Source organism: Neophocaena asiaeorientalis, unplaced genomic scaffold (genome assembly GCF_003031525.2).
Source record: "Neophocaena asiaeorientalis asiaeorientalis breed wild unplaced genomic scaffold, Neophocaena_asiaeorientalis_V1.1 scaffold218, whole genome shotgun sequence".
Classification (NCBI taxonomy): domain Eukaryota; kingdom Metazoa; phylum Chordata; class Mammalia; order Artiodactyla; family Phocoenidae; genus Neophocaena; species Neophocaena asiaeorientalis.
Genome location: NW_020172818.1, coordinates 5753888 through 5766921, shown reverse-complemented (window position 1 = coordinate 5766921; position 13034 = coordinate 5753888). Strand labels below are relative to the sequence as shown.

Sequence of the window (13034 nt, the reverse complement as noted above, 5' to 3'; positions counted from 1 at the left end):
CACCAGATGATGCTAAGAGCTGTTTGGGATGGAAGTGCTGGGGCGTGGCACTTACGTTTGCATGCTGAGGAATGGTGTTTCTGTTCTTAAGTTTGCAGAAAATGCCTGTGGTGTGGTCCAGGTGGTGCTCAATGGATCCATCAGTAACGCCTTTGATAGAAAGAGGTACTTATTTCTTTGCATCCTATTTGTAAGGGTTAGCACAGTCCCTATGGGCCAATTCATCTTTAGAAGAATACGCTTTTCATGTTGAAGGTCAGTACTGAATCCGGGCTAAAAAAAGTAAAATGTTTGTATTCTATGGTGAGCTTTGTCTTTCGAAGTCAACACTTTTGTCTGGTTTCTCCATTGTTTAAAATCCTGCAAAAGTCCTAATGGTCCTTGCACGTGTCCAGCTCCTCCTCTTGGCTTTACGACGCCTGCTATAATCTTCTCAGCTCTCTCTCCCATGACACTCCATCCTGCCCATTTTCCACCTTTGTTCACGCTGCTCCCCCATATGACCTGGCCCCTCCTTCCTTCTGTCTAAAGTCTTACCACCCACGAAGATCTGCCTGACTCCTCTCTCCTCCCTGGATGGTATGAATCCCAAGTCAGCAGTAAGTCTACTATTGGGAACAGCAGGAGTTCTGCTGGGCGTTTGACCTTCATTACCTCTTTGCAGACAGTGTCAGTGGTTTATTATAGTGGTTAAAAGCGGGGACTCCAGAGGTCATGACATCTCACCTATGTGACCTTAGCAGGGCCCCTGTAGTATGTATGTACCTGAGGAGGTGCTGGTGGTATGAAGATTAACTGGGATAATGTATGAAAAATGCTGAGCCCTGTGCCTGACAGAGAAAGTGCTGGATGAGTATCAGTTATTGTGCTCTCCTTTGTTTTTTATTTTTTTATTAATTTTTAAAAATTATTTAATTTATTTTTGGCTGCGTTGGGTCTTCGTTGCTGCGTGGGCTTTCCTTAGTTGCAGCAGGTGGGGGCTACTCTTCGTTGTGGTGCACGTGCTTCTCATTGCAGTGGCTTCTCTTGCTGTGGAGCACAGGCTCTAGGCACGCAGGCTTCAGTAGTTGTGACACGTGGGCTCAGTAGCTGTGGCTTGCGGGCTCTAGAGTGCAGGCTCAGTAGTTGTGGCACACGGGCTTATTTGCTCCACGGCATGTAGGATCTTCCCGGACCAGGGCTCGAACCCGTGTCCCCTGCATTGGCAGGCAGATTCTTAACCACTGTGCCACTAGGGAAATTCCATATTTTTAATTAATTTTTCTTAGAGTATAGTTGCTTTACAATGTTGTGTTAGTTTCTGCTGTACAGCAAAGTGAATCAGTTATACATATAAATATACCCACTCTTTTTTAGATTTCCTTCCCATTTAGGTCACCACAGAGCACTGAGTAGAGTTCCCTGTGCTATACAGTAGGTTCTCATTAATTATCTATTTTATACATAGTAGTGTATATATGTCAGTCCCAATCTCCCAGTTCGTCCCACCCCACCTTCCCCTGCTTGGTAACCGTAAGTTTGTTCTCTACTTCTGTGACTCTATTTCTGCTTTGCAAATAAGTTTATCTGTACCATTTTTCTAGATTCCACATCCACTCCTTTAACCACTGACTCTGGTCACACTCATGCCTTCCTTCTCTAACACCCTTCCATACTTAGAGTTTTTACCAAATTGATTACCTTTCCAGTCTCTCTTCTTCAGTCTTTCCCCGGATAAGTCTGATTGAGAGGAGGGAGCATGTATTAATGTGCCCCAAATTAATTTTCCTTCTCTCCTCTTTCAATGTTTAATTCCACCAAGAAACGTTTGTCCTTCTGTCTTCTTCTGACCCCAACCTTGTAGGTTTATGGGTACAGGTGTTAACATTCCAGAATTTTGTAATCCGATATTAGGGATCCAAGTACTCGTAACAGGAGTGGTAGAGACTAGTGGGGAGAGTTTAAGGCTGGGGTTAGAGCAGGACATCGGGGTCTTTCAACGATGTGCTTCTCAGACTCAGAGAGTGAGTTGATCACCCGGCGATTGTTCGGCGCAGGTGCTGATCCAGCAGGTGGTGGCGGGCAGAGATTCCGCAGGTCTAATGAGCTCATTACGTTGGTCTAAGGCCCACTCTTGGAATAGCAGGTACTTAAAGAATCACCATCAATGTACAGATTAAGAATCTTCTTTTGAGAATCTTACTCATTTAGGGTCACATTGAATGGGTAAAGATGTCTGATTTTAATGCAAATCACGGATCACATCCAAAGGGTAAGTTCTAACCAATGGCACCCCGCCTGTTGGCTTTTCGCAGGGGCTGTGGATGCCCAAAAAATTTAGTCTGGGGTTAACAATGTTCTTTGTCTCTTCCATCTTAGCACTTTTGGACGTGTGGAAGTCCATAACTTGAATCCAACGAAGGTTCATACGCTACAGGCTTGGGTGATCCATGACCTTGGAAAACTTCCCAGGTATATGTTACTACCTTGTACCCATATATTCTCAAGGTTATTTCAGGAATCAGTCCATGAAAGAGTCCACAGTCACAGAAATGCATTGAGAAAGGACGGGCTCAGGAAATGAATGGGGCCTTACTCTACATTTACCCCATTCCAACAGTCTCTTAATTTTATTTCCATGGTAGGTATCTACGTAGTTCACACCTTTGGCTCCCCTGCTGACCTGTGAGCTCTTAGAAGCTACCTCTGCTTCACCTCTTTACCCCAGGACCTTGACCAAGGCCTGCTACCTGGAAGAAACCAAGAGACTCAGGAAATGTTTGTGAGCTCTTGCTATTTTAACATTTTCTTCTTTTTTTTCCCAGTGACTCCTGCTCGGGTTCCTCCATAAATGATCTGAGATGGATTATAATGCAAAGGAATATCAAATTTACTTGCCAGGATAACTACAGGTAATTGATGTCTTCTTGAAGAAGAAATGGCTGTCTAGCCATCCACAGGCATCTTCCCTTGGGCCTTGATGGTGATCTGGGTGGTGACCTATGGTGAACTCTGCTCTTCCCCAGCTCAGCCCAGAAGGTGTTTCCAGCCAGTGGCCTCCTGCTGTCCACCTTCCTTCCTCTTTCTCTTCCTTCCACACCTGACTCAAGCAGTTATTTTCCTGTAAAGCTGACCCAGACTTTGAGGGCATCTTTCCTGGTTTCCCACATGAGAGGCCTGACCCAGAACTCGTAGCTTTCAGAGGAGTAGAAGCACGTTTTGCCATATGCAAAGGATTTATAAAATCCTTGTGATTTGGCATAATTTTGCAGGTGAGGTTTCTTTAGTTGGGTCTCAGTGTAGACGCCTAACACTTGGTAAGTTGCCAAATGGCAGTTTACCAAGCTTTATCATTTTCTAATGAAAAAATGTAAAATCTTAAAAGAAATACTTACCAGTAATACATGTTTATTGGAGAAAAGTTTACATTACGGATAGGTATATATATTTAAAGTCACCTGCAACCCTGTTATCAAAACTGGGACCCCTCTCCCCTCACTATTTTTAAGAAGTTGTGGCCAATACGTAATATAGACAGGGGTCTTTGCTAAAAGCATCTTTGGAAATTTTCCCATATGTGATAGCTTGGAACAAGACAGATGCAGAGAGAAAACTTTTCTTAAGGAATGTAGAAGCTGAAACGTTAGGATACTTTCCCCATCACTTCCCTATCACCTCCCTTTCCCACCAACCATGTCAGAAAAACAGAAGGACAGATTCAAAGAACATTCACTGAGGCCTTTGTCTCTCAAATGACCTGAATTCCCCATCAGTCAGCTGGCTTCTCTCTGGAAACTGCCAGAAAATAACAGAAGCCTTCTACAGCAGTTAGATGGGAAAACAAACAGAACAAAGGAACAACTATAAAAGAAACATGGCAAACATCTGACCAGGTTAAGTTACTCAAAGATACTTTGCATTGAGAAAATGGAATGCTAAAACCTAGGACAAGATTGGGGAATGTAGATGAGTAGTCCCCAACACTCTTTTATCTCTTTTCTTACATTAAGCATTCCCCATTTTTTTATGAATGGCCCAAACTGCAGGCTCTGGGTGAGCTCATTCATTCTCCACCTGGGAATAGATTATAATACAAGTCCCACCTGGACTTGTATAGTGGCTCACCTAGGAAGACGTGATTCATAAGCCAGCACCTGTCACTCAGAGCACCAGCTCATGTGACCTTAAACTTGGGGATCATATTTGAAATCCCTGTTGTTTTTCTCCACCCATGAGGTCATGATATACTCGGCATGCCTCCTTGAATTACCAGGAGCCCTTGTTGTGTCTAAGAGTTCTGTGGCTTTGCAAGCTGCTTGTCTCTAGGGGAGCCCAAAGTGAATGTCATGGATATAGATGTAGACTGTAGTTTAAATCACTCCATCCCAAACATACTTTCCGATTTAGCCAAATTTGTCCCGCTGTTTCAGTATGATTTTTTAAATAAGCAAACAGAATTGTAATTACATTTACATGGATTAGACCTTCTACTGATTCTATTACCTTTTAATAAATCTCATTACTCAGAGACAAACACGATTGACATATGGCTGTATATCCTTAAAGTCATTTTTTCCATACACACACTCAGTTTTGTAAAATATACACAGATTTTCTTTTTTTTCTTTTTTAAATTTTTGTCTGCGTTGGGTCTTCGTTGCTATGTGTGGGCTCCCTCCTTGCGTGGGCTTCTCATTGTGGTGGCTTCTCTTGTTGCAGAGCATGGGCTCTAGGCGCGCGGGCTTCAGAAGTTGTGGTTCATGGGCTCTAGAGCGCAGGCTCAGTAGTTGTGGCGCACGGGCTTAGTTGCTCTGTGGCATGTAGGATGTTCCCGGACCAGGGATCGAACCCATGTCCCCTGCATTGGCGGGCGGATTCCCAACCATTGTGCCACCAGGGATGTCCCCAGAATTTCTTAAGATATGTTTTAACCAGTGGAGTTAAAAGACTACTTTTTAGATTACTTTAAAAAAAGCAAATAGTCAGGTTGCTTTTTCTGGCTAGTGTGCTCTAGTGGCATATTAAAAAACCCTAAAGGTGCATTTCTCCTTTTATGTTATTTCAAGATACTCTGTCTCTATCCTCAATGTGTTATCCAACATATCACAAGTGTGTCCATTTTACTGGAACATTGGATGTGGATATTTATATATCATTGGAGAGAGATTATCTTAACAGCACCATTGCTGCTCCTTTACTAAAATTGACTTCCCAATAAATGAGAAACTAATTAAGCAATGTCTTCCTATTCTCTTCATTTACTGTAAAGCAAAGGTGGCTTCAAAAATCCTAAATAGTCCTCTAAAGATTCCTTTTCTGAAGCATTATTTCCTTAAGGAAGAAGATACTTTTCCCTCCTAGAATGTATTCATGTGGGGAATCTCAGATCACTGTATTGGTGAGGATGGCTTGACTCTCTACTTAGAGCCACTATACCCAACTGGTCATGACAGTTGGCTAGAGATGAGCCTGAGATGGCCTATCCTAGAAATCCAGGGGTACTGGTAGCTGCTTCTAAGCCTCTCGCTCTCTCTCTCGACTCACATTTAGCAAAAACAGATTCAGCTGCAATCTAAGGAACCACTTACCCTGCTCTCCACCCCTCTCCTCCATGTGCTAACCACTCCCATTGGACCCTGTGGCTGTGTTATTTGATTTTTATGAAAGCAAGAGTCATTCACCTGCTAATACTTATCTAGGATTCTTTCTGTGCCAGGGATTGCGGTCCTTTTGCTGATGGCCGCCAGCCATCTCCCAGAGAGTCTATGACCTCTTGCTGCCTGACGCTTAGACCCAACACTTCCTCAGGAAGTTTTTGAAGAGAAAGCAAATCCTCAGCAGAAAATATGGAGGTCCCTCCTCTTAGGCTGCTGCTTCTGCTGCTTCCTGACTCTCAGCTGGCATTCATGGCACATATCTGTGACTTGTGTGAGCCAGACATTTTCATCTCCACATATTATCATCAAACATCAGTTATTTATTTCTATGGTTTTACAAGTGAAATGAAGCTAAATTGGGCTGTACTTTCAGTCATTCACTCTTGGACTTGACCTTTCTCCTTGTCGTCACTGCAGGAAAGAAACTTGTGTGGATGCTAAGTGGTCCATGCGTAGTTTTGTCGTTAACAAAGGGGCTTCTTTCATTGGTGAGTTGACCATAGGTGTATTGTACTGCCTCTTGATCTCCTTTTTTCCTTTCTCGTCATAGCTCTGGCAAGTTCCTTCAGTGTGTGAAAAAGCCTGAGGATTCATCTTGCAGATGAGCCAGTCTGTGTGGTTGAGGCCCTGCAGTATACATCAAAATGCATGACTCAGGAGACACGCTGGTGGAAAGCTGAGGATTCAGGAGAATTCTCCGTCATAATATCAACACTGGAGATGGGAGCCTTTTCCTCTAGAGTCTTAAAATAACTTATGTTATTGGCATAGTTTTTATTTCGATCTCCTAATAGTCAAGAGAGATTAATTATTGTATAAAATTAGAGTGGAAATTTTATATTATTTCATTTTAATTTTCATATGATGCTTTATGTTATTAATATGTTGGTAACATCCTTTCCATTGAAGAATGACCCCTCCAAGCCTCTCTTATTGGCAGGTCAAGAAAAGTAAATGCCCAGACTTTTCAGAAAAGGTTACATTTCCATATGAATGACCTTGTTTCAGGATATATTTTTGTACCCTTCCTACAGATAAACTATAAATGCCATGGTTATGGGTCATGTTGGGAAAAATATTCTGTAAGATATAAGCTACCCACATGCTTGGTGCTTTATCTCTAATCCTTCCGATAGCCCTATGAGGTTGATATTATTATCCCCCATTTTTCAAATGAGAAAAAGGAAGTTCAGAGAGTTTATATACTTTTCCCAAAATCATACATTTAGTTCAAGGTAGAGAATGAATTTGAACTCAGCTTTCTTGAACTCCAAAATTCATGTGCTCTCTCTTTCTAGACTGATAAAACCAGATGGACAGCCCTTATGTTCTCTTCCAATAAATGCATGTTGGATTAAATTAAATACAATAGAATCTGAAATGTGATTTTCTAGATGGCTTCAAAACAGATACTTTTTTTGTCCTCTTCCTCTTCCTTCTCCTCCTGATTCTCAGTGTCTTATTTCTATAGGAGGCAGTTAATATATATATATTTGTTCTTGATGTGACAATTTATTTCTCACTTGAATTTTACCTGATTAGTCTTGCTTGGGGATTATCATTTTTACTACTCTTTCAAAGAACCAACCTTTAACTTTGTTGATTTTCTCTTTCTACTTATTTGGGTTTTGCTTTTGTCTTTATTATTAGAGATATAGATATTCCTTCTAATCTCGTTGGGTTTCTTTATTCAGCTTCTTAAGATGGAAGTTTAGATCATTGATTTTTCAGTACATTTTCTTTTCTTATATGTACATTTTAGCACTATAAATTTTTCTCTGAGTGCTGCTTTAGCTGCAGCTCTTAAAATGTTTGGATATGTCTCTTTTCATGATCATTTAGTTAAAAATATTTTCTGATTTAATTGTTATTTCAAAATGTGTTGCTTAATTTTTAAACATCTGGAGATTTTCTAGTTTTTTGGTTAAAACATAGATGCATTGAGTGAAGAATTAATAAGCTAATTTGAGAATCCTTCAGGGAACCCACTAGGTTTGTTGAAAACAGCATAAATTTTGGAGTCAGACATTTCTGGGTTCATATTTTGTCATCATTCTGTGATCTAGAATGAAGTACCTAACCTCTCTGAAATTCAGCTTCTTTGTCACTTAAATAAGGATTATAAACTTACCCTCATCAAAATGTGGTAAGAACTAAAAAAGATGACAAAAATTGACAGTCTAGCATAGTGTCTCATATGTAAGAAATCACTCACCCAAGGTTGGCTCCTTTCTGCCTGCCCCTGGTTGACAATCCTGTTTCCTTCAGCAGCCCTTACAGCTACAGCCTGTTCTCCACTTAGGTACATCCTTGTGGGATGTAGTCTTGGCTGGACATGAGAATGGATGCTAGGGACCAGTTCTGATTAAGATTCAGGCTTGCCTCCTGCCTACCTGCAGAAAGTCTTCAGAAATAGCTCCCTGCTAATCCACTGGGTAACCTGGCTGTCTTCTTCTCAAGACTCTGCCTTATTGTTGGGGTTGCTTGCTGAGTTCTGGATCCTCACCAGGATACCCCATGAAGTGGCTCCCTGTGTTAGGAAAATTTTGTTCTTTATGTCCCCTTTCAGAGATGAAATGGATTTAGCAAAAATCAATTTGTGAGAATCTTCCCCCAAGAAGACTCATTTAAGTGTTTAAGGTCAAAGCTGGTGGAGACCAAAGAGGAGGCTGGTCCCAAGGCTTCACACGATGCTGCAGAGAGCCCTGAGGAGCCCTGGAGGTGGCTGGGGGCTGAGGTGCTATTTTCTTCTTGCAACACCTTTGTATCTTCATTACCATGATGTTTCATCCCTGCCTCCGCTCTCTCTGTAGTTCCGATTTTGCACCTTTGCCATTGACCATGCACCTCTAGCCCTAAGGACTTTCTGGCCTATGTATCTAAATAGATCCTCCATATCGCTCTTCTTATAAGTGACATGTCTGCTGAATTATTGACTGCTTATGACCCTCATATTTTACTCATAAACCTGCTATGCCCTGTCTCCCCACTTTATTCTTGTTTGCTCTAGGAAATCCTCTTACTATGCCAACTTGTACCCACCATCATACTCACTCAAAGGCTGAGTTTGGGAATGACCCAGAACCTAATTTCCCTTTTCCAACTCCTAAAGGCTCTCTATTTTTCTTCTGTGATGGTTTATGACCTTATAATATTTGAGGCACACTTTCAAATAGATTTCTGATACTTGAAAGGATACACATACATACATATGTATGTATAAGTGTGTGTATGTGTACACATACTTTTCTTTTTTTAATATATATATTTGTTTATTTTAAAACACTAGAAATTTATTCAACAAGACTTATTGACGACCTCTGTGCTAAGCACGGTTCTAGGTTTTGGGGATGCTCAAGTTAAATGCAAACAGAAAACAAATAAAAGCAATTGGTATTTTCAGAGTGCTTGGTTTCCACTAGACATTTATATACAAAACATGAAATAAGTGAGTTATATAACATATTAGGTGGTGATGAGTGCTACAGGGGAAAAAAGTGAGGAGGGACTTGCAATATTCAAAAGCGTGGTCAGGGAGAGTGACATAAGAAGCAGGTAAGAGGGGGAGCTCGCTCCTACCTGGGGCTGAGGAACAGTGTTCCAGGCAAAGTGCAAGCGCTCAGAGGTAAGAGCAAGATACACTTATTTGGAAAGAAAGTTGTCCAAAATGGCTGATGGACGCAGAGTCGAGGTGGTGAGAGCTTAGTTCAGGGAATTGGGAGTGGAGAGACAGATTATTTTGAGCTCTGTATCCTCTAATTCAAAGGATTTTAAATTAAATCTGAGTGAAAAGTCACTGAAGGTTTGTGTAGGGACTTGAAAGGCTGGCACTGATGTGGTTAATAATATTGATATGTTAAAAAATTTACAAAAATTACAAAAACTTTGACAATGCTTTGGAAAGAATTGAAGAGTGACTCTGAAAGCCTTTGTAGCCACGTTATCTTATTAGTGGTATAAAAAAGGACTCAGACTTCCTGTTTAATGCTTTATGTAATAGCAAAATGCAAAATATCCTATTTCATCCAGGAAGAACTTGATTTTCCTCTCATGGTGGAAAGCAAAAATATCTAGAAAACTATATAGCAGTAAAGTAAAATGCAGTTCTTTCTCAGAAAATACTGCTTTAAAAGTAATTGAAAATACTGCTGCAACTGTAAAGGGAAGAGCATGTACACACACTTTTGTGTTATAAAAAACAGTGTCTCTCAATCCACAGTGATGCTGCCTTCAGTGGTTCTTTCTTTAGCCCCATGTCACCGATTATGTTGTTCTGTTTCATGCCACATCTGTGTCTCTTATAGACCTGGCAGACAAGGCCAAGTATATATCAAATATTTTGGCAAAACACATTCTTTCTTTGGCTCGACAGCTTTCTGTGCATTTTAGCTCTTGTTGGAAACAAGCTCAACCCAGAAGTGCACACTCCCCGATGGAAAGGATGCAGCAGGAGCCATGTTGACTTACTTCCTGGCATCCCATTCCTCCTGAGAACAACTCCTAAGACTGTGACTCAAGCATCTCAGGTAGAATCTGTACTGCACAGAATGACTCTGTTTTTGTGGATTTTTAAAAGGCAAGTACTTATGTATATAGATAAATGTTCTATATGACAAATTAAAATTGTATGAAGTAAAATGTTAAACCTAGAGTATAACTTTAAGAGGCATTTTATAAATGCAATGTTAATCTAACATTTTTCTCACAGTTTTTTAAAAATAATGAAGCAATTTATTTTTACTACATGAGTCATCATTTTAATATGTGTTTTTTATCAATCCATCAGGGAGTCAGTTGCTATCCCGAGAGGCAGTGGTTGGCTGGCCCTCGGATCACACACACAAAGCACAGAAGGGTTGGAATTGGTCCCTGACAGCATTTGTCCTTGAACTTGATTCACATGGGTTCACATTGTCTTTTTCATCCTTGAATCAAAGTGCAAACAGCACAAGGTAGTGGGATTAAGAGACAAGTGACCCAGTGAGCAAGTTCATTAACATCTGTGAATCTCCAGTTTGGAATATATTAATAACAGATATAAATGAGTTGTACTGTAAAAATAATAAATGAGTAATGAAGGACTTTGTGGAATCATTCTTTTAACAACAATTGTGTCTGCAAATACCGCTTGACCTCACTTATATGCGGAATCTAAGAAAGTCAACTTTATATCAATAGTAACAGCAAATAGAATGGTGGTTACCAGGGCCTGGCGGGTGGGGGAAACTGGGAGATGCTGGTCAAAGGGTGTTGTGAAGTTTTGGTTATAAGATGAACAAGCTCTGGAGACCTAGTGTACAACATGGTGACGAAGGTTAACAATACTGTGTTGTGTATTTGAAATTTTCTAAGAGAGTAGATCTCAAGTTTTTTCACCACACACACACACACACACACACACACACACACACACACACACATAACTATGTGAGATGAATATGTTAATTAGATTGTGATAATCATTTCATAATGTATACCTATACCAAAACATCACATTTTATACCTCAAATATATATTTATTTGTCAATCATACTTCAGTGAAGCTGGGAAAAAAACCTGCAACAATTATCTACGGGTTTGGAGGAAGAATTAAACAAGCTGGAGATGGGCTTCCAAAGGCAACACATCCTCTCACCTACCCCACCCCAAGGTCAAGTGAGTTGGGCAGCTGGAAGAGAGGATGGATCATCATCCTGGGTATGTCTCGTGAGTGGAGGAGGCGGGAATAGGTGCCCAGAGGAGTCCAAACTCACAGTCTGTTGAAGACCTGAAAACCCTCACCCATTCCTCTTTGTCCTCGGAGACATCAAAGAAGGAATAGTGCTGTTTACGTTCCAACAGGAATCTCAGCTTGGAGAATCACATGATGACACACCTTTTTTCTGTTAAGAAAACTCACTTGAGACTTTCCAAGAGTCTATGTGATGACATCATGAAATTTGTGATTCTTAATAAGGGATGTAAGTGTGAAACAACATTTAAAATCTTGATACACCATGCAAACTTGCAGAGAAGAGAAAACTAACACGTGTTGTACACATGTATCAACCAGTGACTTCAGCTGCAACGGCTGAATACACCTCTGGCTGGAAATACATTTTCTAGGGAATCTCAGAGGCTGACAGGTTCTCTGGGAGGGTGGGAGAACAGTTTGGAAGCCACTTAGTCAAGAGCAGCACCCCAAATGACTCCACAGACCGGGCAAGTAGAGGAGTCGTTCTTGCCCTAAGGGCACTCAGTTGTCGCTTTGTCACTGTCAGACGTGGCCGTTGTTGTTTCTGGGAGTAGAAATAACTGAAGTGAATGGCGCATGGTGGAAGCACACGGAGCATGGCACCTGCCTCCCAGGTCTGCTAGCCTCACGTTGACGGTCATACAGATCCATCTGATCTCTAGGACCTGACACATGTAAAGTGCTTAGAACAGAGCTCAGTTTCTCTACCTGTAAAATGGGGGTGATAATTGTATCCATCTCTTTGGGTTGTTTAAGCTTTAAGTGAGAAAATAGATGTACAGTTCTCAGAATAGTGCATAACACATAGAGTACCATCAAGGTTAGTTTTTTAAATTCAAAAAGATGCTAGAACCTGTTTTTATTCTGGAGGAAATTGCTTGACGAGCCTACTTGGTTTGGAAGCTGAGACCCTGTGACCCTGTGGGCAATGGAGAAGAGGGTAGGGAATGGCCCTCTTGCCAATGAGCAGGTTCAGCCACACTTTCTCTCATCCTAGGTGAGTTTTGAATCATCCTAGATGGTTAATACTTGCCCACTTGAGAGGACTGGGCCAGGGATCCTCCTAAGACCTTTCACTAAGAGCTGGCTCCCATCGCAAGCTGGATATTGACAAAAGGTATCAACATGACCACTGCCCCCCAAACATCATTCTAAGAACTATAATTTTCATTCTTCAAGCCCACCCAGAGTTCAACAACCCCCGCTGTCATTGCCAATCCAAGCCCCTGCTCTCCCGACCACCCACTACTCTGGTGGCTGTAAAGGTGGGCAGCTCTCCTTGCTAGAATAAAATGAGAAGACAAAAGCGCTGGAAGAAAAAAAATGTGCTGGAATGACAAGCTCCCTCCCAGTGAATATTGTACTGAAAGGGCATTGGAAAAGGGTAAGACTGGGAAGAAATAAGGTAGCTAACTGGAGCCTTTAGTGCAAGAACAAATCTCCCTTTGTGAAATCTCCCAGTTCAGTTCCACAGAGCTGCCTTCCAGGGAATTTCCTGGAATGGGTAGAATAATCAGATCCAAGTTGACTGCTGGAGGGAGAAAAGCGCCTTGGGAACCACTAGGTCTCAGGTCACCCTTAGCTGCTGGGAGTCTTTGACTTTGGCCCCGGGCCACAGAAGTCATGAGCTTCTGCACGAGCTTCTTGTTGCGGAGCACGGGCTC

General features: G+C 41.4%; 1 protein-coding gene across 1 annotated transcript in view; it reads left to right on the top strand.

Annotated features, from left to right (window-relative positions):
* The window catches only part of CD38 (CD38 molecule), a 40738-nt gene extending 30028 nt beyond the window's left edge, over window positions 1–10710 (top strand). The window contains exons 5-8 of the mRNA XM_024741789.1: window positions 92–165; window positions 2359–2451; window positions 2805–2891; window positions 6187–10710. Coding sequence (XP_024597557.1) covers window positions 92–165; window positions 2359–2451; window positions 2805–2891; window positions 6187–6241 — 309 coding nt within the window. The 3' untranslated portion in view covers window positions 6242–10710. The remainder of the gene's footprint in view (window positions 1–91; window positions 166–2358; window positions 2452–2804; window positions 2892–6186) is intronic.
* Window positions 10711–13034: the final 2324 nt, after the last annotated feature.